Source organism: Onychostoma macrolepis, chromosome 16 (genome assembly GCF_012432095.1).
Source record: "Onychostoma macrolepis isolate SWU-2019 chromosome 16, ASM1243209v1, whole genome shotgun sequence".
Classification (NCBI taxonomy): Eukaryota; Metazoa; Chordata; class Actinopteri; order Cypriniformes; family Cyprinidae; genus Onychostoma; species Onychostoma macrolepis.
In genome coordinates, this window is record NC_081170.1 from 23314950 (window position 1) to 23340122 (window position 25173).

The 25173-nt window shown below is 36.4% G+C and overlaps 2 protein-coding genes across 5 annotated transcripts; one reads left to right on the forward strand and one right to left on the reverse strand.

The window, feature by feature from the left end:
• The first annotated feature begins 619 nt into the window (after nt 1-619).
• Nucleotides 620-3158, forward strand: LOC131521195 (protein sax-3-like). The gene is made up of 8 exons (XM_058745703.1): nt 620-753; nt 850-973; nt 1067-1281; nt 1368-1589; nt 1684-1992; nt 2154-2411; nt 2556-2674; nt 2823-3158. The coding sequence occupies exons 1-8, from the start codon at nt 702-704 to the stop codon at nt 2955-2957; spliced, it is 1434 nt and encodes a 477-aa protein (XP_058601686.1). The 5' UTR covers nt 620-701; the 3' UTR covers nt 2958-3158.
• Nucleotides 3156-25073, reverse strand: plekhg6 (pleckstrin homology domain containing, family G (with RhoGef domain) member 6). 4 transcript variants are annotated; one of them, XM_058745701.1, is made up of 15 exons: nt 24973-25073; nt 22407-22599; nt 21046-21177; nt 20806-20958; nt 19988-20083; nt 19694-19744; nt 19193-19342; nt 18996-19106; nt 17340-17489; nt 16461-16595; nt 16255-16374; nt 16035-16164; nt 14143-14258; nt 8989-10394; nt 3156-3634 (listed from the first exon to the last, which is right to left on the reverse strand). In XM_058745701.1, exons 2-15 carry the CDS (start codon nt 22563-22565, stop codon nt 3448-3450), a joined length of 3096 nt encoding a protein of 1031 aa, XP_058601684.1. In that variant the 5' UTR covers nt 22566-22599; nt 24973-25073; the 3' UTR covers nt 3156-3447. The 4 variants fall into 4 exon arrangements, with proteins under 4 accessions (XP_058601684.1, XP_058601683.1, XP_058601682.1 ...); XM_058745700.1 differs by lacking the exon at nt 24973-25073 and adding an exon at nt 24521-24642 and having other exon boundaries at nt 22419-22599; XM_058745699.1 differs by lacking the exon at nt 24973-25073 and adding an exon at nt 24521-24642.
• Between the last annotated feature and the right edge of the window lie 100 nt (nt 25074-25173).

The following is a 25173-nucleotide window of genomic DNA, read 5'->3' on the forward strand; positions in this document are numbered from 1 at the left end:
TGTTTTAGGGTTGAAGGAAATGTCTGTAAATTTAACAGAAAATGTAATTTTCTGCTCTAGTTTTCTACATATTTTTTCTTACAGTGCATGCATTTTCTGTAAAGCTAATTTGAAGCAATATGCATTGTGTCATGCAGCACCCTGCAGATAAATTCAATTACATATATTTATACAATAAAGTATAGTACCCTAATTATTTATAAACACAGACATTCTTGCATGTGTACATTTTCCATGTTACTTTTTTTTGTTTTATATCAACACATTTGTTTCCATTCTTTGAAGTTTGACATACTTTCAGATAAACTCTTTCACGTGGTGAGAGAAAATTCAAGATAGACCCGGTGAATCCGTGGGAGAAGAGTTGCCTCTCCCTCATTCTATTACTCTCTGAGCATCTCTCTTTCTCTCTAACTTTTTCCAAAGTACGTCAGTCAGACCGCACATCAACAGTTTCACTACATGCATCTTCAGAAGTCATGTGATGTTGAGAAGCAGAGAAGAAGAGGAACTACCTACAGAGAGCAACTCCTCCCGACCACACGGCAACCCACGCAACCACCCACAACACTATATAATCAAAAACAGAGAGCAGAGACGACACACATGAACTGAGAGACGGAATTAAACGCACAAGGGTTTTTAGCGGAAAGCAACTAGAAGATAAAAGAAAAAGAAACATCTGCTTGGAAGAGCTAAACATGAATAAGAAACAGTATCTGATGATTCTGGGGTTAGCGCTGGTTTTTGAAGGTGAGCATGTCATTTTAGAGTATAGTGAATGGGTAAAACATTGTAGATATCTATCTTCTTGTAGATTTCAATGTGCCGTCTTTCTGTGTTCTGCAGGTGCTCAGTGTCAGGAACATGAAGTGTTTGTAGCTCATGGTTCTCTAGCAGTGCTGCGATGTACAGACGAGACTTCTGCGCTCTCACATCCTACTGGAGTCTACTGGAGCAGGGTAGTCGGAGAGTAAGAACATTTCATCCATCCATCCATAAACACAACTAACCAAAACCTGACAATCAGTATTTTAATGTCTCACTCTCTTTCTGGTTATCCTAGTGTAAAGAAGACAGTTTGGCGTCGAGAGAAGAGCGGGTTAGAGTTTCGTCCGGTTAGAGACCCACCACGTGCTAACTGCCCCGTCCCGAATTTTGGAAAGGCTGATTACAGCCTTCACATCGCTGAAACGACAAGCGAAGATGGAGGAAAGTACATCTGTGAAGTCGAGGGAAAGACTCGGATGGTGAAGGTCATCAATCTCAGAGTTGTAAGAGGTACTAACCAAGAACGGTCACTTCTTCTTTAAGTCATTGGCTGTCTTCTGGAAATCTTATCGGTAATATTTTCTCTTTCTTCACAGCGTCATTTTCTCCTGCCGTAGTGGTTGAGGGCTTCAGAACGGAGGCAAAGTGCCATGTCAGTCCTGAGAAGCGGTTTGAACAAATAAACTGGAAAAGAAATGGCAAATTAACAAGGAGAACCACTCTCTCCAAAGTGTCACAAAAAGATGGAGGAAACTGGACCTGTCAGGTTGCATACAATGGTGGAGTGGTAGAGGCAACCACATCCCTACAAGTCAGAGGTGAGTGTCCGTTTATATAAAAAAAAAAAACAGCTTCTTCTTTAAAATAACATCTGCAAGAGTTGCTCATCCACCTTATCCGTTGGTTTTCCAGGAATCGTCACCCCTCAGGATGACTCTTTAGTGGTGTACGCTGCCGTCGGTTCCTCCGTCTCCTTGCCCTGCATCTTTACTGATGGTTTGATCCCATACACTGTGATGTGGAACAGAAACTCCACAACATCATACTCTCCTCTTCCTCTCCCTGCATCTTTCAACGAGTCTGCTGGGCCCTCAGCATCAGCTACTATACGGAGAGTGGAGTTTGGAGATGAAGGGATGTATACATGCTCAGGAATGATGACGGGATTGAATGGAGAGAAGACTAAAGTACAAAGAAGGATGGAGCTAGTTGTAGCTCGAGGTGAGTAGAACAATATATCACTAGAACACTAATAATATGTATAAAATTGTCATTTTAGAATCAGCTTTTAATCATCCAAATGGTGTTCATCTCCTATTAACTTATGTTTTGTAGTATTCCGAATTTGCTGAATGCTGAATTTCTCTTTGAATTCTGTTTAGTTTTGAGTTCCTCATCATCCAGCGGTAACAGACCCATGACCCTGACCTGCCATCTCAGCAACTCCAGCCAGATCACTTCCTATGAGTGGCTCCGTGTGAATTACGGACCAAACGACACTCAAACGGTGACCTCTGTTCAAAAGACAGAGAGCTTCAGGATTCAAGAAGTGAATGAGAAAGATGCTGGTGAATGGGTTTGTCGCTACTACAGGAACCAAGGAGTTCTGGGGAACGTGACTTATGAACTTCATGTCACGGGTAGGTAGAGCAGTTATATTACAGTAAATGATCTTTGCATTTGCATACCAAGAAATAAAAGTAGCGTGCTGTGAATTCATGAAAAAAATACATACATTTTAAGCAGTACATTTTGACTGATTCTGTTTTGGTCATTTTTTACAGGCGCTGTAAAGGGCGAAAATTCAAGTTCTGGCAACAAAACCGCTATGGTGATGGGATTTGGGTTTTTGTTCTTGGTGATATTCCTGGTTTTGTTCCAGATGTACAGAAACTATCGCCGGGTATGTTTCAGTCTCCTCTAGTCTTGATTTAATAATGCATTGCTTCATGCTTACTTGATACTGATATTTCAATGCTGCAAAAGACAGCTCTCTAAAATAGATTTAGTGTGGGTTGTTTGTATCTCATCTCGTTTATTCCTCCTTACAGAAGAAGACGATCCTTCTTTACCCTGCGATGGAAACCATCGTCCATCAGGCCACCACTGAACGAGAGCAGAGAGAGAGGAGCAGGCCAAAAATGGCTGAAGCTTGTGTCGGAGATCCCAAACCAGTGTGTGTGTAAACGTGTGTTTTATGGCAGATGCCTATGTGGATGTGTGTGTGAGTGTGTTTTAAATGCAGACAATTGTAGCAGTCCGTTTAAACTGTAAATATATCACTGACATGTAAATGTATACATTTTGTAAAAATGAATTTTGGTGCAAATATATTTTCAAATATGAATGTGAAATCTATGTAAATAAAGCAGTAAAGGGAAAACATACTTATTTCTCATGTTTTAATTTATTTTTGTTTCTTGTGCACAGTAAACATATTATAAACAGGTTCTTAATATAGCTATACAGAGAAAACATTCTGTACACAGATACATTTAAGTAAATATTATAATAACAATAGACACAATATTTATCGATCTTTCATAAAAAAACCATGTGCATGTATGTATCACTCAAATATATTTGACTATAATAGTCATGCAACATAATCATTCAACAACACAACAGAACTTTATATATTACATTTCTCCAAACACTTTTTACACATTTAATAGACTACACCTCACTACATTCTGTTTCATCTTGCCTCTCTGATGGTTTCCTCTCTGACCTCCGGGGCTCATTTGTCATCAGCTTCTTGTCAAACCACTCTTCATCTTCAAAGTCCTCAAAGTCAAAAACCTCCTCATCATCAAAACACCAGCCTGGCCAGTCCACACTGATGCCCTCTTGCACATTATTGCTTCAAAGAAGAGAACAGGGGTTTATGGGTAAATGTCTTCAAAAAAGAAAAGGTTAATGTCCTTTTTTCTCTTCACTGTAGAAAATGAACAATAAAACAAACAATTTTTACAATTAATATTTCAGTCTTTTTCCTTAAAAATGTAATGTTAAGTTTTGTGTTACTTGGTGTTTCTTTGTTATTATTATATGTGAGAGAAAATAGTTTCAAAGAAAATCCGCCACAAATTATTTTTTCAGTGCAGCAAAAAAGGGGTGATAATTAATAAAATAATAGATACATTTGATTATTATTAACAAAAATTATATATACAGTGGGTACGGAAAGTATTCAGACCCCCTTAAATTTTTCACTCTTTGTTATATTGCAGCCATTTGCTAAAATCATTTAAGTTCTTTTTTTTTTTCCTCATTAATGTACACACAGCACCCCATATTGACAGAAAAACACAGAATTGTTGACATTTTTGCAGATTTATTAAAAAAGAAAAACTGAAATATCATATGGTCATAAGTATTCAGAACCTTTGCTGTAGCACTCATATATTTAACTCAGGTGCTGTCCATTTCTTCTGATCATCCTTGAGATGGTTCTACACCTTCATTTGAGTCCAGCTGTGTTTGATTATACTGATTGGACTTGATTAGGAAAGCCACACACCTGTCTATATACAGTGGGGCAAAAAAGTATTTAGTCAGCCACCAATTGTGCAAGTTCTCCCACTTAAAAAGATGAGAGAGGCCTGTAATTTTCATCATAGGTATACCTCAACTATGAGAGACAAAATGAGAAAAAAAATCCAGAAAATCACATTGTAGGATTTTTAAAGAATTAATTGGTAAATTCCTCGGTAAAATAAGTATTTGGTCACCTACAAACAAGCAAGATTTCTGGCTCTCACATACCTGTAACTTCTTCTTTAAGAGGCTCCTCTGTCCTCCACTCGTTACCTGTATTAATGGCATCTGTTTGAACTTGTTATCAGTATAAAAGACACCTGTCCACAACCTCAAACAGTCCAACTCCAAACTCCACCATGGCCAAGACCAAAGAGCTGTCAAAGGACACCAGAAACAAAATTGTAGACCTGCACCAGGCTGGGAAGACTGAATCTGCAATAGGTAAGCAGCTTGGTGTGAAGAAATCAACTGTGGGAGCAATTATTAGAAAATGGAAGACATACAAGACCACTGATAATCTCCCTCGATCTGGGGCTCCACGCAAGATCTCACCCCGTGGGGTCAAAATGATCACAAGAACTGTGAGCAAAATCCCAGAACCACACGGGGGACCTAGTGAATGACCTGCAGAGAGCTGGGACCAAAGTAACAAAGGCCTCAAATCCTGCAGTGCCAGACGTGTCCCCCTGCTTAAGCCAGTACATGTCCGGCCCGTCTGAAGTTTGCTAGAGAGCATTTGGATGATCATATGGTCAGATGAAACCAAAATAGAACTTTTTGGTAAAAACTCAACTTGTCGTGTTTGGAGGAGAAAGAATGCTGAGTTGCATCCAAAGAACACCATACCTACTGTGAAGCATGGGGGTGGAAACATTATGCTTTGGGGCTGTTTTTCTGCAAAGGGACCAGGACGACTGATCCGTGTAAACGAAAGAATGAATGGGGCCATGTATTGTGAGATTTTGAGTGAAAACCTCCTTCCATCAGCAAGGGCATTGAAGATGAAACGTGGCTGGGTCTTTCAGCATGACAATGATCCCAAACACACCGCCTGGCAACAGCGAAGGAGTGGCTTCGTGAAGCATTTCAAGGTCCTGGAGTGGCCTAGCCAGTCTCCAGATCTCAACCCCATCGAAAATCTTTGGAGTCCGTGTTGCCCAGCGACAGCCCCAAAACATTACTGCTCTAGAGGAGATCTGCATGGAGGAATGGGCCAAAATACCAGCAACAATGTGTGAAAACCTTGTGAAGACTTACAGGAAAACATTTGACCTCTGTCATTGCCAACAAAGGGTATATAACAAAGTATTGAGATGAAATTTTGTTATTGACCAAATACTTATTTTACACCATAATTTGCAAATAAATTCTTTAAAAATCCTACAATGTGATTTTCTGGATTTTTTTTCTCATTTTGTCTCTCATAGTTGAGGTATACCTATGATGAAAATTACAGGCCTCTCTCATCTTTTTAAGTGGGAGAACTTGCACAATTGGTGGCTGACTAAATACTTTTTTGCCCCACTGCAAGACCTTACAGCTCACAGTGCATGTCAGAGCAAATGAGAATCATGAGGTCAAAGGAACTGCCTGAAGAGCTCAGAGACAGAATTGTGGCAAAGCACAGATCTGGCCAAGGTTACAAAAAAAATTCTGCTGCACTTAAGATTCCTAAGAGCACAGTGGCCTCCATAATCCTTAAATGGAAGACGTTTGGGACGACCAGAACCCTTCCTAGAGCTGGCCGTCCGGCCAAACTGAGCTATCGGGGGAGAAGAGCCTTGGTGAGAGAGGTAAAGAACCCAAAGATCACTGTAGCTGAGCTCCAGAGATGCAGTCGGGAGATGGGAGAAAGTTGTAGAAAGTCAACCATCACTGCAGCCCTCCACCAGTCGTGGCTTTATGGCAGAGTGGCCCGACGGAAGCCTCTCCTCAGTGCAAGACACATGAAAGCCCACATGGAGTTTGCTAAAAAACACCTGAATAAGATTCTCTGGTCTGATGAGACCAAGATAGAACTTTTTGGCCTTAATTCTAAGCGGTATGTGTGGAGAAAACCAGGCACTGCTCATCACCTGTCCAATGCAGTCCCAACAGTGAAGCATGGTGGTGGCAGCATCATGCTGTGGGGGTGTTTTTCAGCTGCAGGGACAGGACGACTGGTTGCAATCGAGGGAAAGGAAAGATGAATGCGGCCAAGTACAGGGATATCCTGGACGAAAACCTTCTCCAGAGTGCTCAGGACCTCAGACTGGGCCGAAGGTTTACCTTCCAACAAGACAATGACCCTAAGCACACAGCTAAAATAATGAAGGAGTGGCTTCACGACAACTCTGTGACTGTTCTTGAATGGCCCAGCCAGAGCCCTGACTTAAACCCAATTGAGCATCTCTGGAGAGACCTAAAAATGGCTGTCCACCAACGTTTACCATCCAACCTGACAGAACTGGAGAGGATCTGCAAGGAGGAATGACAGAGGATCCCCAAATCCAGGTGTGAAAAACTTGTTGCATCTTTCCCAAAAATATTCATGGCTTTATTAGATCAAAAGGGTGCTTCTACTAAATACTGAGCAAAAGGTCTGAATACTTAGGACCATGTGATATTTCAGTTTTTCTTTTTTAATAAATCTACAAAAGTGTCAACAATTCTGTGTTTTTCTGTCAATATGGGGTGCTGTGTGTACATTAATGAGGAAAAAAATGAACTTAAATGATTTTAGCAAATGGCTGCAATATAACAAAGAGTGAAAAATTTAAGGGGGTCTGAATACTTTCCGTACCCACTGTATATATATATATATATATATATGAATAAAAATGATTGCATGCAATGATATTTCACTTAGAACATTTCTTTAATAACTCATCAAAAGCTATGTAATGCTGAGTACAGATGAGTTAATGTACATATTAGAAACACATTTCTGATTATTTGACAGCTTGAGCTTTTATATTCATGGTTTAGGGGTCTGTGGACCCCTGAGGGTCTTTTAAGGTGGTCTGTGGTAAAAAAGAAAAAAAATTAACACTACTTCATAATCTTCATAATACTTACGAATCTAAAAATGTTTTTTTAAATGTGTTTTTTTTTTGTTTTTTTATTAAAAGGTCTTTAAAGATCAAAAACAGCATTTTTAAATATATATAGGCTATATTAATCTAAAAATGTTTTTTTTTAAAGGTCTTTAAAATGCTGTTTTTATCTTTAAAGACATTTTAATTAAAAAAAAAACATTTTTTAGATTCATAAGTATTGATTATGAAGTAGTGTTCAAATTTAGAAATGTCAAGAATTTATTTATTTATTTATTTTTTTACCACAGACCACCTTAAAAGACCCTCAGGGGGGTCCTTGAATATAAAAGCTCAAGATACATTCAAATAATCAGAAATGTCATGCAACTTTAATTCATGTGTTTCTAATATGTACATTAACTCATCTGTACTGAGCATTACATAGCTTTTGATGAGTTATTAAAGAAATGTTCTAAGTGCAATATCATTGCATGCAATCATTTTTCAGAGGAAAGCCTGACTCCTAATGGTCCTAATGAAGAACTAGTAACAAGTGCTAATATATCATTTTAGGACAATGATGTTGTCAAATTTGAATACAATTTCCAGGGAAGGTTTAAATGTAATAATTTAGAAAGGATTTTATGTAACAGTACACAGATGAATTGTGCGTGTGGGCAGAGAGAAGAAATAACGCACATGAAACTGTCAAATTCCGCAACACAGTGAGGACTCTCTCTACAGTCATATCTCACAAATGGAACAAATATACTTAAAATGAAAATGATTGATTTTCCACTGGACAGTTAAGGTTATTTTTGGGGTTAATTTAAAAAGAAAGAATATTTATATCTTAAGCAAAAAAATTACACACACAAAAATACAAATTCAAAGTTGCGTTTTAAACTCGACAGATGCAGTAGGATTTTATAGGGGTCATAACATGTATTTTTCATACATGTTATGCATGTATTATCACATATTTTGCATATTATTTAATAATTGAGATTCATATATAATGATGATAATAACATAAAAATATATAAAATAAATAAAATATACTTATAGGCTATACTTTTCATCCTCTTTTTTGCTGCTGTGCTTCCTTTCTATGTAAATTATAAATGATATTGTATATTATACAAAGTTAAATTACAAAAATTCTATTATAATCAACAAATTAATTTAATTAAATATATATATCCTTACTAATATCCTTAGTGGGCCATGTATTTGAAAATAAACTTAAAATCCCAGGATCACCTATCATCCCTCACTTATCATTACTCCCATATTACTCGTTTTCCATTTAACACAAAATTACTGACTATTAAAATTCAAAATCTATATCTATGCTAAAGACAAGGTGATCACTGTTAGTCCAGTTAAAACAACAACAACATCATACAATATGTTAGGTTGGGATTTGAATAGAAGTTTTTGCATTTTTAGAATAGCCAGAACAGAAAACGGTTGCCCAAAAAATGGTTGCATGACGCCATCTGATGTTTTTAAAGTTCAACAAACTCTTTAACCTCAGAAGATCAAGAAGAAAATGTGATTCTTCCTGATAAAACCCTTTTAAGAACTGTTTTCAGATTGTGCTTTCACATTTAGCAATGACTCATAGAAAAGAGGTGACAAAATGTAGACTCACCTCTCTTTCATCTCATCCTCACTTCCATCCACGTTCCCCTCTCTCCATCCATGAGCAGATATCATACTGGCTACTGCCGGTTCCTCTCTTTCTACCTCTCTCTCTCCTTCACTGACCGATGGTGACGGAGAGGCAGAAACAGTAGGAGAATTTTGTAGAGATAAAGTTTTTTTCTTTCCCTTTCTTTTTCTCAGTCCACGTTCTCTTTCCCGTTCCTTAGCCCTCTGCAGCAGGTCCTGGAGTGGAGAAGGGTGAAGCTGGGGGTCCAGGCCTGGTGGGGGCGAGGGGCTGCGCCTGTGTGAAGGTGGAAGGGAAGTCTGAGAGGAGCTGATCTCTGGGATGGAGGCGCTCCTCTGTGTCTTCAGTTTGATTGGTTTCATTTGAACTTTCCCATCACGCATCTGCTCAGGTTCAGAGTGCGTCTGAGAGTCTGGTGACAATCTTTTTTCAGGAACATTCCATAACGCTCCATGGTTGTGTTTTAGAGATCCCAGCTTTAGCACTCGGTGGGAATCCTGGGGTTTAATGGAAGGGCTGGATGATCTTCTCTGGTTTCCACTGGAGCTTGCATTGGGAGTAAGTTCCAATCCGTTCACATCTGTCCTGGAAATATCTGAGGGAACAGTTGGTTGCAAATTATTCGGACGTTTCCTCCGAATGCGAGGAGACTTCAGTTTCCTGGAGAACCTCCCTGATTCTGTGAGGAGCCAATCGTCATCTCCTGACTGACTGTACAAAGAATTCCTCCTGATTTCTTCAAAGTCATCATCTGGATCCAGATGCATTGGTTCCCCTGTTTCTGATGTTGTAGTTATTAGAGACCTGTTTGATGCAGAAGTGCTTGGCAGGGATTGGATAGAAGTGCTAGTTTTCTCCACATTTCCACCAGGCATCAACAAGTATGATCCATTCGACACAGGTAAGTCATGTTGTGTAACGTCATTAGAATTTACAGATGCCTGTTGTCCATGTTTCCATGTAACTCGCCTTTCTGATATTTTTTTAGATGGGTCCTCTTCCAACTGCTTTCTTGCTACTTCAGTTTTTAATCCAGCTGAATTAGTCTTTGCTGCAACTTCTTCATGAGCTGATTGGCTCTGATCATTCGATTGACCAATCAGTGGAGAGTTCCTATCCTCTGGCAGTTGCTGAACTTTACTTTGTACTTCTTCCATCAATATTTCTGTCTCAGACTTGTGCCTATGGAAAGGATATAGCCTCACCAACTCAGCTGAGTCAAAATCACTATCAGATCTATCAGATACTGATTGGCCATCAGGATCCCCTATGACTTTGTCAGACAGTTTATCCTGAATGGGAGGTTTCTCTGAACCACCAAACTCTGTCGCACTTGTTGTCTTCTGTGTTTTGTTGGTCTCATTTTTCCTCAAGGTCTCTAAGGCCGCCTGTGATCATCAACAAGAACCAGTTTATAGTTACAAACCATTCAACTATATTTGCCATTCTGATACAGTATTCTGTTCACAAATTTAAATACTGCACATAAAGTCTACTATGGTATTTAAAAGTCACTTTCCATGTTACATTTAGTGTCCTTCCAATTACTTTTTAATAAAGCATTAAATGCACAAATCTTATGTTTTTCTTAATTAACTAATTTTAATTACCAGAAACATAACTAAAATGTCAATACAGCATAATATAGGCATTACTTGTTTGCCACATTATGCATGCACCTATATTACTGCACAATTTCCACCAAGAACAAAGAATTCTATTGTCATTAGTTCCTTTTTAAAACATGGAGTGAAGAAAAGTAAATATTATCATTCAATATTATCAAATTCAACAAAACATTGTAGGTCCCTACTGAGTGGCAGCTTAATCGAAGGGAAAATCTGCAACCCTGTTACTTTCAACTCTGTAACTTAATAAGAATAAACTATCAATAAATATTTTTCTTTTGTTTATTAAATAGAAGTTCAATAACAACTGTAAAACAATAAATAAAATAAAATAATAAAAGTCTAACTAGCTTTACTGATTGACAGCACAATTTAGGCTAAATTTACAACCATTTACCCATTCTGGTGTAGTTTATTATTATTATTATTATTATTATTAGTTCTTATAGTTTGTCTATTTAATTTATATTTTAATTATACGATTATTAATAGAATTTCTATTATCTGCAGTAACAGGGTTGAAAAAAATAGCAAAACCTCATTAAAAATATTTTTAAATATCTTTAAATGTTTTTCTTTAGTTTATTAAATAGAAGTTTAACAACAACTGTAAAACAATACATTGTAAGTCTAACTAGCCCTTATCGAGTGACAGCGTAATTTAGGTTCATTTACAACCCTGTTACTTTCAAACTTTCAAAGTTTTCAAACTGTCATAGATACTAGAAAAGGTAGTATCCTCACAATTATATTCCTTATAATCCTGATTTCCAGTCAGGATTTAGACCGTATAATAGTACTGAGACTGCTCTCATTAGAGTTACAAATGACCTGCTCTTGGCATCTGATCGTGGTTGTATCTCTATTAGCTCTACTGGATCTTAGCGCTGCGTTCGACACTATCGACCACAACATTCTTTTGAATAGACTAGAAAATTTTGTTGGCATTAGTGGAAGTGCCTTAGCATGGTTCAAATCATATTTATCTGACCACCATCAATTTGTAGCAGTGAATGAATAGGTATCTCAAGGCTCAATACTAGGGCCATTACTTTTTACGCTTTACATGTTACCCTTAGGAAATATCATAAGGAAACACGATGTTAGCTTTCACTGTTATGCTGATGATATTCAAATCTATATTTCTTTGCGGCCCGGCGAAACACACCAAATTGAGAAACTAACGGAATGCATAGTCAATATAAAAAACTGGATGACGAGTAATTTCTTACTTCTAAATTCTGAAAAAAGGTGTTAATTCTCGGACCTAAAAACCCCACATGTAATAACTTAGAACACTGTCTAACACTTGATGGCTGCTCTGTCGATTCTTCGTCATCAGTTAGGAACCTAGGTGTGCTATTTGACAGCAATCTTTCCTTTGACAGCCACGTTTCAAGCATTTGTAAAACTGCATTTTTTCATCTTAAAAATATATCTAAATTGAGACCTATGCTCTCAAAGTCAAATGCAGAAATGTTAATTCATGCATTTATGACCTCAAGGTTAGATTATTGTAATGCTTTATTGGGTGATTGTTCTGCACGCTTAATAAACAAACTCCAGATGGTCCAAAATGCAGAAGCTAGAGTTCTTACTAAAACCAGGAAGTATGACCATATTAGCCCGGTTCTGTCAACATTCTGTCAACAGCACTTGCCATTAACCATTGTATAGATTTTAAAATCTTGTGGTAACACTTTATTTTGATGGTCCCTTTTGAACATTCTGTTGACACTAAGTAATGTTGCAACTACATGTCAACAAACTCTCATTAGATTATTAGTAGACTGTCTGCTTCATATCTCTTTATTGTGATGGTCTCCCAACAGACACTCTACTGACTGTAAGTAACTTTGCAAGTACGTCAACTTATTCTAACCCTAACCCTACCAGTCTACTAACACACTACCAACACTCTAATGAGAGTTAGTAGAAATGTAGGTGCAATGTTACTTATAATCAACAGAATGTGTTAAAGTGACCATCAAAATAAAGTGAAACCAATCTTGTTAATTACTTATAAAGCCCTGAATGGTTTAGCTCCTCAGTACTTGAGAGAGCTCTTATCGCATTATAGTCCTCCACGTCCACTACGTTCTCAAAACTCTGGCCATTTGATAATACCTAGAATATCAAAATCAACTGCGGGCGGCAGATCCTTTTCCTATTCCCAAAACTCTGGAACAATCTACCTAACACTGTTCGGGAGGCAGACACACTCTGTCAGTTTAAATCTAGATTAAAGACCCATCTCTGTAGCCTGGCTTACACATAATACACTAATACGCTTTTAATATTCAAATCCCTTAAAGGATGGTTAGGCTGCATTAATTAGATCAACCAGAACCGGGAACACTTCCCATAACACACAATGTACTCGTTACATCGTAAAAAGAATGGCATCTACGTTAATATTAGTCTGTTTCTTTCTTATTCCGAGGTCACCGTAGCCACCCAATCCAGTCCATATCCAGATCAGATGGTCACTGCAGTCACCCGGATCCAGTCCGTATCCAGATCAGATGGTGGATCAGCACCTAGAGATGACCTCTACAGCCCTGAACGTCAGCAGAGATCAGGACACATAGATGAGCCCCAGAGACAGATCCCCAGTGAGGACCTCGTCACCTAGACAGCCATCGGGACAAGACCACGGGAACCAAATGAGTCCTTTACACAATCTGACTTTGCTGCAGTTGGAACAAACTGCGAGTTTCGTCTGGCCAGAGGAGGACTGGCCCCCCGACTGAGCCTGGTTTCTCTCAAGGTTTTTTTCTCCATTCTGTCACCGATGGAGTTTTGGTTTCTTGCCACTGTCGCCTCTGGCTTGCTCAGTTGGGGACACTTAATTTCCAGCGATATCGTCGACTTGATTGCACAGATACTAATTAAACTGAACTGAGCTGGACGATGACATCATTGAATTCAATAATGAAATGCCTTTAACTAAAAATTGAGTGTTTAATCTTGTCATTTTACATTATTGACACTATTTTCCTATTTTGATATTGGAAAGTTGCTTTGACACAATCTGTATTGTTAAAAACGCTATATAAATAAAGGTGACTTGACTTGATTTGAAAACTGTTACCCATTCTTGTGTAGATTATTATTATTATTATTTTATATATTTTGTCTATTTAATTTAGATTTTAATTCAAGGATTATTCATAGAATCTCTAGGATCTGTGGTAACAGAGTTGAAAAAATATTTGGAAAAGAAAAAGAGGAAAATAAATGGAAAAATAAACTCAACTAAATAAATACATTGGATATAAATTAGTTTGAGCAGCTCCTGAGACCAACAGTCAACATTTTCCTACTTAGGTCATAAGGGGGAAAAATGACTTCTTATTTTAAGCATTTCAGACCCTATTTTATACCCTATTCGTGGAAAGTGGCAAAAGTAGAAAAACCTTTGAAAAAACAAATCACTTCAGGGTTGGGCTTGTATATCCTGTCGCACTGGTGTCGAGTGTGTTTGCTGTAAGAGGAATGCAAGTACCTGAGTCTCACGCAGAGCAGACACCCATGACGCACAGCTGTCTGGACTGGATGTGGACAGGAAGTTCACACTGACAGCACAACCTAGATCACCAACCTCCACCAGCACAAACGAATCTACCAGACACAGCAAAGAGGGGAGAAATAGACATAGTGTGAGAATTAATCTAGCTTCATATGATAAATATTTATAGGAAAAAAACGTTTCTCGAGATAATAATGTGCACCAGACTACAAATTCCATGTTCAGGTAATGTGCAGGTTTGAATCCACAATTACATAATTATAATGAATCTTTTGTAACAATGTACCAGGACTTGGATGAGCAGGTATTTGACACACCTTAGGTGGAGCCATTCTCAAAAAAGCCAATCAGAAACCAGCTTATCAAGTAATATGCCGTGCTGTGCCCTGACATGTTAAGAATAGGCAAGGCAAGGCAAGTTTATTTATATAGCACATTTCATACACAATGGTAATTCAAAGTGCTTTACATAAAAGGAAGTGAAATAGTCATTAAAAATAATAAGAGATTAAAAATAATAAAAATCACAACAGTAAAAACAAAGTGATTTAAAAATTGTTTTTAAAAGAATTTAAAACATTTAAGAATAGAAAGTGATTATACATAGTGCAATCAGTTCGGACGTAGCACAGTGCTCACTCAACAAATGCACAGCTAAACAGATGAGTTTTGAGTCTGGATTTAAATGTGGCTAATGTTTTAGCACATCTAATCTCTTCTGGAAGCTGGTTCCAACTGCGGGCGGCATAATAGCTAATAGTATACTATATAACATAGAGCTATTTGAAAGTCTTTTCCATGTGGAAAATCAATGTGCATTTTGAAACTGACTGGTTGTAAGTAATGCATTCTGTGTCTTTATGCTTTCACTGCAGTATATTTTAGGTTGTAGTTTTATGCCATGGTTTCTTGTATCTTCATGATTATCACTTTATTAAAAACACTGCAATTGAATCCTACCCTTGCTCTCTGAAACTCCCTTTGTTACATTACAGTATATAGAAACTAAAACAAACTGATTTACAAATTTTATTAAATTACATATTATTGTATTAGCACAACAATTTGAGTGAAAAGCTGCATTAAAATCTTAATATGAATTCAATACTTTCTTATTATTTGGTTAATAGTGACAGCAACACTCGAGCTGCATAAAGTTAAAGTAAAAACAGCATAATTTAACACTGTTCAAACATTGTTCTTCAATGAAAAGTGAGTGTAAGAATGTAAGTGTTGGAATGATCAATGTCACAGATTTGCTTATTTATTTAGTGACCTAAAAAGGGGTAAATTCCTAAATATTTAGTTAGTTAGTTTAGTTAAAATAATTGATCATTCTAAAACTTGTTTATGGTAAATATGCTTATTTCCTGGTTTAAGTGAAACTTTGAATCATTGATTTTCAGGTCTCAGACTTTTGGACCACATTGTATAGAGTAAGCACATACTCTATACAAAAGGTCTGTAAAAAATAATAATAAATAAAAATACCATACTGTGTTAATATAAAGGAATTGATTTTAGTGATAGCATTTTAAATCACACATTGCATTGTGTTGTGTTTTAGGGTTAAAAATTGTTTGTAAACTTAGCTGATACTGTCCTGGCAGAAAATTACCTGTATGTTTTCCGTTCTTCTACAGATTTTTTTTTTGCTTTTTTTCTAAAAATGTGGTGCATATGATAATATACGAATAATGTATCAAATATGTTTGGTACAGTTTAAAGTATATAATATATATATAAAGATTTCAGAATGTATTTCAGAAAGATTTCAGAAAATATTGTGAGCATATTAACTGCCCTTTCATACTGCTGTGAGCCAGCAGGTGAGATTGTTAAATTTAGGAGTTATTGTTCACACTCACATCCATCTTTGAGCTCAATGCAGTGTATTCTCTCCAGAGGCAGAGGGGGGCGCACTACCTTCAGCTTGTCTGATTTCTTCTGCGTTTTGGTCATCAACAACACATCAGTGAAGAGCAGGACCACAAGCTCCTAACATAACCAGAAACGAATGCTGAAATTATGAGGTCAATACAAAAATCATAAATACATCACATGCACCTTGTTTGTCTTTTCACTTGCCTTGGTGTCCTTTCTTAATCTGACCTTCAAAGTTTCTTCCATCAATTGTTTCCGTATGACATTTTGTCCCACCCCCCTCACCGGGCTCATCAAATCAAAGCAGCAGAACTCACGAACATACTGTTGTTGAGATCTTTCTGTTAGCCTTTTTTATATAAGCAAAGCGTGTACGATTTATGGTTATTCAAGATTTCTTTGTTGTTTACCTTGTCTATTTCTTCACTCAGACCTTCTATTTTGCATCCCTCTATTCTTTGAGCAGCAACAGAGAGGGCCAGAGTATCTTCTTTCAGTTGCAAACAGCCATTGATAGATTCTAGAAAATTACTGACACTGTACAACTGCAAGGAGAAAAAGAGACAGTGAGTGAGAAACAGTGCAGATCTTTATCTTTAACTTCAATAATAGAATAAAGGCTGCTCATATTCAAGAGAGAGAGAGTAAGAGGTGTAATAGAGAGACGGAGATTACAAAGATGATAACAAAGGCAATGCAGCTCAAGAGTTTGACTTTTCTCATAGTTTTTAGTCTGACACGATCATTTCATAGTGTGATATTTCACACATAATACTACTGTAATGAAGGCCAACTAGTAGTGAAAGTGCCTCTATTTCCCTTCTATTTTCATACTTTTTATTATTATTCTTTTCACAATAAAAATGTAATTGTATTTAAAAATGTATTTTATTTTATGTCCCTGTTTTTGCTTTGATGACAGCAGCACTTAGCTGTATTAACTGCATTAACAAGTGTTTGCACAGTATAAATCTTTTTTCTTTATAATTAAAATTCATTTAATTATAGTCATGCTTCAAATCCTTAAATCCTTAAAGGATGTTAGTATTTTGTCCAACAACAACAAATGCATTTAAACCATCATCAACCATTTTTTTTTTACATTTACTTATTAAATATTTAAATAAGAAAAAATAAAATTTTCCATCTCATAAAGTCATTTTGCTTTAGTAAAGTGACAACACAAAGACATTTTTTAGTAACTTATGTCGTTTTCATAATGCAATTTGTTATTTGATTTAAATGTACAGTGCATGATGTGATTCATCACGATTGTATCACAGTCTCACCATTCTTTCAAGTGCATTTTTGGTGGGGAGGTCTTCCGTGGTCTTCTGAACAGCTTTCAGCAAAAGAGGGTACTTGGTGATTCTCTGGTGTGGTTTGGCCTGCATATCGCCCAGTCTCATTCGCCCACACTGTGGATGATTCTCCACCCACTGCAGAACAGATTACATCAAGGTAATCAGGAAAATTATGCATGCGTGTTTCTTCATGCAACATATTCGATTGTAATCTATAGCTCATGTTCATCTGTTGTTTGAAATGTGCATTTGAACTCATTTATATGAAACTTATTTTGCTTAAATGATTACATTAAATAAATACACAATAGCAGGTTGGCTTCAACGTAGACATTTTATTTTTGATTTTCATTTTACTCTACAGCTAGACAATTAAAGATAAATTGAATTAAGCAATCTCATGGCTTAATGTGCAGTTATATCTACTATGTACCCTTCAGGAAACAGCACACCCCCATAACCTACTACTACAGTCAAACCACCATAATGGCAGGCGATCTCACAGTCATTTCTACCCTGCTTACTTTGCATACTGTCCACTGGTGCAAAAAACATTGTCAGTGGAACTTGGTGTGGTAGAGACTTCATCTGAAATGTGGAAAACAAATTCACACCTCGCTACCCATTTTTATGTCTATATTTGACCATTTTTTCCAGCCTTAATTTAGCTTCAATGTTTTTTAACTAACATAAAGTTAAACTGAGTTTCCTTTTAAAGTTCAGAACATTTTCAAAACTTTTCAAACATGTTCCGCACATTAAGATCTGGAGAGGATTTTCTGAAAATGCTAGTTAATGCTATCTAAAACCTACTGACTTTGCTCATACAGGGTATAACAACGTCCTACAAATTTGTTTTTGTACTTTTGGGGGGATTAATGGTCAAAAATGAATCCCCCCCAAAGCCTACAAAAAACTGATTATGTCTCACTAATGACCAAATATAGGATTCAGTCTTTTTATCAGTCTCTTTTCTTTCATTCAGTACAAGTTGTGTATTTCTTTTTGAATTAGAAATTGACTGGTTGTAGGCCCCATTGATCTGCAGTTACGCACAGTGAATATTACCATAACGGTAAATTTACTAGAAATTTTACTAGCAAAGATGGTCATTTTTGCCTGTGGACACTAAATTTGGTAAAGTCCTTCAGCACAGCACAAGAATTAAACCTAAGGGAGAAACAAGAACAGAAAAAGACAACATCGCAAATATTAAAATTAAACACAACTAGAATTTCATCGGTTTAGCAGTGTTCCAAATATGTTGATTTTTGGACTGAAGCAGAAGTGGGATGTTTTGTAGCATTATATGTTTTACCCTGTAGGTGGTAATATGTTCAGTCATCTGAATCATCCATTCAACCAATTTGTTAAAAAATGCTGAATTATTAAGAAATGAACCAAGTGACTGTTTTAATGAGGTAGTCACTGAATAATTCACTAAACCTTTGCTTTTAAAATGTAAGTTAGTTAATATTCAGTATGACTGTGACTACCTGCAGCCTCATGTCTACAGCCGAATCATGCTAATACTTATGCTAACATCAGCACTCTTGATACTATTTCTTAATTGGGGAATTTTTTTCCCCCCAGTAGAATAATTCCTTGCTTTTAATATAAATGTGATTTTCAGTAGCCTACCATAAGATAGGTGTGAAAGTGTGGGTTTGTGTCAAGCTGTCTGCGTGTAAGCTCCACATTTCTCTCCTCTTCCAAACAGTATTCAAAGTATGCAGGAAAACGGTCAGGAAACTGAAATAGATGAAAAATTTGGTAAAATGATTAAAAAAAAAAAAGTTTTATTGCTGAGAATTTTATGTACTGTTAGTGTATCATACCTGCAAACATCCTGCCTCAAGTTTGAGAGGGTCAAATGGTCTTCCAGTGAGACGGACCGCTTGTAACATTGGATACATCACTTCATGCCAAAAGAGTCGATGTGCATCAAGGATAGAAGGAAGATTGGAAAAGAGCATTGTGGGGCTGACCTGAAGAAAGAAAGAAAGAAAGAACAGACAGTAATGGAAAAAGATTAATTGATACAGGTGGTGTCGCCCACACGGTCTACACAAGAGCAAAATTATTTTCCATCTTGTCCGTACAAAATGTTTCCATTTCTGACAGCACCGGTAATGCTCTAGATTATAGAACGAAAAGAATGAGTGATCTCAGACAGATGACAGTGAGCCGCACATTATTTGACCGCACTTCTGCCATCACATACAGCTGTGCAGTCTGTCTGCTTGCCATTTAGATATGCTGAGTATGTAACTCTAGAAGGTCAATTCTTAAGAAAAAGGTTCCATGTAAACATGAAAGATGAGACGAGATGCACATACTTCTTGAAGGAATCCATGTCTGTGACAGTGTGACAGTGCTTCCATCACGAGCTGTGCAGAAAAGACAATGTGCATTAGCCAAAGCTTTAGCAAGTGTGTAAATAATACATTTAAAACGCATGAATGAAAATACAAAGTACTGAGAAACGAGTTCAAGAATATCTGTTCAGCATAAACATATTATTATTCTATTTTTTTTGTTGTTATAGTGAATTGATTGTCTATATCTGATCAAATAAACTGTATGAAATCCTTAATAATAATTAAAAAAAAACCTGTAATGTTATGACATACTTCTTTGGCAACAGTGAGTTTGTTGATGTAGGTTAGCTCAGTATTAATAAGCTCCCAGAGCGCCTCCTGCTGGTGTCGCTGAGTTTTTGACATAGACTAGAAATATAGACAAACAGAGAACGTCACCAATACTCCAACATACAACACACTTCTTCTGCCTTCTTTGTTCTGATTGATTTTAATTTTTAACTCAGTTAGTGCACATTCCTGGTATTGCGCATGATTCTGTGTTACTCTTTCGGCAGATGTCACTATAATCACATGCTACGTAAACTATTTTACAAGTGGACGACTTCTTATTAATTTATATGATGTTATTTATTATTTATAAATGCTATAAAATGTTTTAGCCTGTAAATGTTATACGTTTTTAATATAAAACCCTAGTGGCGCGTAAGCAGATCATATGAAAGGTAGTCTAGGCTACAAATATGATCTGTCGAATTCAATTAGCCACCAAATTGGCCAGAACGTAAACAAGTAACAAACTGCATGTGCATGTATTGACAAGTAGGCCTACGCAAAAGCATCGAAAAAGCATTGTCCCATATAGGGGTTCTGTAGAAATATGTCGGATTTTGGAAGGAACTTGAGTTGCGAATCTGTCTTGTTACCTGGTTTGTGACTAGAAGGGATGCAGCTAAAACCGGAAGCAAACAATAAATTAAGTTTTCTACCTATTAGATTGTGTTTTATTAACGTCTACACCTACCCCTTACAATAATGCAAAAACAGTAATTATTGTTGTACAGTCTGACAAAACTTAGGCTATATTGATGTGCGCATATCTGTGTATCATCTAGCCTTAACCCTGTTACCTCATGGGAGTTTACTATGTCTGTCCAGCTCTTTTCCAGTGCTTTTTCAGTCCCTCCCTCCCCCCATGTCCACCTCAGGTCCTCAGGTGTATTGAATAAGTCCAGAATCTGTTTCAGAGCATCCACCTGGCCCTGTACACCACCTGATCGTTCCTGAGAGAGAGATTGGAATAAGAAAAATGTAATCAGTCTATGTATCCAACTATGAACCAGTTCAGGCAAAAACTTAATTAGGCCTACCTCAGATGTGCCATTTTTGTCAGACACTCCCTGGCTAAAAAGTGCCTGCTTTAATGTGCTTCTGCTCTTCACCCCGGCAGATGTTCCCTTGCTCACTGTAGAAAAGTCCACAGCTGACCTCTGCTTCTTTTTCTGACAATGAAAATTGATAAATGTGACAAGCTGAATTGACAGCAATCAGCTAAAGCCTGATTTAATCTGTGACTGCTTATAAAACACAACAGGATTTACCCAACTAGAACATGGTCCTGCAAAAACATCCTTTGGACTTTGTTCCATGTTCTATTTGGTTAAATCACTCGAGGACACATACAGTATGTGCCTGTCTGGACATCTGAACATGTGAGTTGCAGAATGACAGCAGAGGAAATTAGTGTTTAATTGGTGCAAAAGACCTAAGCCTGAATCTGTGTGTGAGGTGTAAAAATTGGAAGTAGGGTACTCCAGTGTCCTGGCTTTGGGGATCATTTCCCAGGGATCATACACTGTAAAAAGTGATAAGTTGACTTAACTTAAAAAAATTGAGGAAACCTGTTGCCTTAAAATGTTTAAGTAAATGATAATAATAATAAAAAAAAGTTAATTGAATTGTCAAGTTCACTTAAAATTATTAAGTACATAATAATAATTTTAAAAAAATTTAAGGCAACGGGTTTCCTCAATTTTTTAAAGTTAAGTCAACTTTCACTTTTTACAGTGTAGATGCATATAAAAACTTACATACCATTCAATTTCAGCAAAGAAAAAAAAAAATCACAAATATAAAGTTTTTGGGATATGGAGGGCCACATTACAGTCATTCGTGAATTTGCGTAGTGAATTAAAAATTAATGTAAAGATTTTTTTTTTTTTTAAATTTTTTAGCCTAACTATTTAATAATAATGATAATATATAAAATATAATAATTTATTTAAATATTTAAAACATTTTTAATTATTTAATTTTGAGTTATTTGGCACTCCGTATTGGAAGGTTGTACTACACAATATTTTACATACCTTGAACTAACCTTATCGTGTCATAACACATTGACCATGACACAATTACTTTTAGGAGTCCTGATATAATCTCCTTTTTTGATTTTCTTCAGCACTTGACTTTGCTGGTTGCACCACATGAGATACAGATTTTTGGTAATAAAACAATATGCTTAACTAGCCTACTTAAAATTTTCCTCTGAAGAATTTCATAATTTTTTTCTTAATTATGATATCAGAACCGTATAGTACACCCTGACATTTTTGACCATTTTGGATTGTCACACTATTGATCTAAAATGCATTAAAAGTCAGATTATATGAAAGCATCTGCATAATGCAAACAAATTCCAGTGCTGAATATAATCTGATGTATTGAGCACCTGGTAGCCTACAGTGTTGTATCTGTGCTTCTCTTGTGCCCTCCTCTGAGCGACTGATGGTACTGCAACAAATCCATCAGGAGTGTCTGTGTCTGCCTCTTTGTCTTCCTCCCGCTGTCTGTTACTCTTGTCACCAGTGGCAGTTTCCTCTGGGGCCATGACATCGCTCAGTTCCAGTCCTTTTGATTGATTACTAATAGACACAGATGGGAGGATTAATAGTCTAACACATGAATAAGATCAGAGACAGTGCAACAATAAACAGGGAAAGTAGAAGAGAAAAACAGTAGCAGCATTGAGTACTTACCAAAAAAAAAGCTTTGTGCTGTGCATAATACATAACAATTTAAAACCCACAAAAACTGTAAACCACAACTAGAAGGAACTGATGCCAGAGTTATGAAGCCCACTGACGTGACCTTTAAATCTGTAAACATTTCACATCTCATGACCTGACCTAGCATGCCACACACACACTTGTTTTTCTGTCATGGTGGGTTTTCTATCATTTTCCATTGACGTATCTTGTTTTTATATTGAGCTAATGATGTCTTCTACCCCCTCAATTTGAACCCTCGCGCAAACCTTTTTTATATTATTTTTTATTTTTCATTTTATATTTTACATTGTATTAATTTATATTGTCATTATGACGTTATTTAATATGTTATTAAGGCAAATTTCCCCATGGGAACTGTCAGCTGAGGTTTTGCAATCCTTAGGTGGTCTTCTGGACCCCAAAATATAGACAAAATTTGACCCTCCCATGCATTTGATTATTTAAATAAAGACATATTATGGACTTCTATTGTTTTATATATATGACGTTAAATCTAAAAATATAGGTTCATTCTAACCTACACCATAACCCTAACCTTAGAAGAAAACATACTGTATAATGATATTAATAAAATATAATTTTATTTGATAAATATTAATAATTAAAATGAATTCATTATTAAAAATTGTAGAAATATTATATTAATATACCATACTGTCATTTTTATTTTACTGTTAAAATAGTATATTGCACAAATATTATTTTAATTATTAAATATATATTTTATATTTGTTTATTGCATATTTAATATATATATATATATATATATATATATATATATGCAGTTTAAAAATGTTGTAACTTACAAAAATAAATAAATTAAATTAAATTAAACCACTAAATCCAACAGACCTTTTCTGCTGAATCAGCATAATCACTATAATTTCTTTAATGAAAAATCATAGAATGTTGAAACATCACACAGGCAATTCTGGCAATGATAGTTTTTTTTTTTTTTCATTTTTAAATTATAGCATGACTTGTTCTTTTATTTTCCCAAACCGTACATTTAAAAGTATTTTTATCCCCAAAGGAAGGTTTGGCTCACTTCAGAGGTATAATTTGTCCCAGAAAATGTAAGTAAATAGAGTGTTAAATACACACACACACACACACACACACACACACATTACATGCCAGGACTCCATATACAAGAGACATGGCCATGCACAGACAAGCTGAAGACAACACGCACATTCTTACACACCAACTCTGATTCATAGAATTCACTGTAATTCAGGTGAGTCACTTTTCCCCAGTCATGCATGAGTCTCACGGGCATAAAATACACTGGTGTGTGATTCAGGAGACTCACACACATGTTCTGAGAAAGATCTGAATATCCGCCCACTTTTTGGCAATACACCAATTCCGCTCAGACTCACCTCGACTGTCAACATTATCTTCAGCTATCAATTCAGGGTAAAATACCCCTAACGAACAAACACTCACACTCAGCCATATACGTGCACATATATACTGTTTGCAAATGCACATTTGTAGTTACACATACAGGCATAACATTGAATATACCATAAACACAAAGTCATAACACATCATTTTGAAAACAAATTCAGCATAAGAGTAAAAGTAGATTTAAATGCAATTTACATCAGCAAGTCCCACAAAGTCTGAAGTGAAACTAGATTCACAGTACATTCTCAGTTCTTTAATTATTTAGATGTGATTCTAGTTTTAGACAGTCTCCTTTACCACACACACACACACACACACACACACACGCATCCTCAGGCAAGTATTCCCCAACAGATACCTGGATTTAACTGTGTCCATTTCCCTCACACAGACATCTTTAAGGTCACTTTCTGTCCCTCTTGTCTTCCTGAATCTGTCTTTCTGAGTCCTCAGTGTCTTTCAATATCGTTTTTCTTTAACCCTTCCTTCAGTAACAGGTTGAGCAAGCGAGACCAGATTCTTCAGACTTAGATTTCAGGCATGGCTGCACCCTGAGAAGATAAACCTGACTGGGCCATTAGTGCTTTCTGATGTGATTGACAACCAACCAGCCGCTGATCACAGGTACATATCAACATGTAAAGTTATAATTGTTTAGACAGGGATGATAGGTTTGTGGTTTAGTTCCAAAAAGACAAGTATGCACACACACACGTATGCACGCAAACATGCAAAATAAGGAAGAAAGATGGGTTTTTTTTGTCTCCAATCAGGAAATTAAAATGCTGGGAGGATTTAACAGGTGCTTACCCAAGAAAAACCCATCAACATGATGCCATGGTAATATTTAGGTATACCTCGATTTGACTCTAAGGATCTTCCTTTAGTGTAAATCCAATTTTGAACATTTTATCATCTGTTAAAATTATTCATGTCTATAGTACAGATTGTGTGGTAACAGTCATGCTATGAACGCGTGCAGCTCAGCTGATTTTTAAAAAAGGAAGTGAG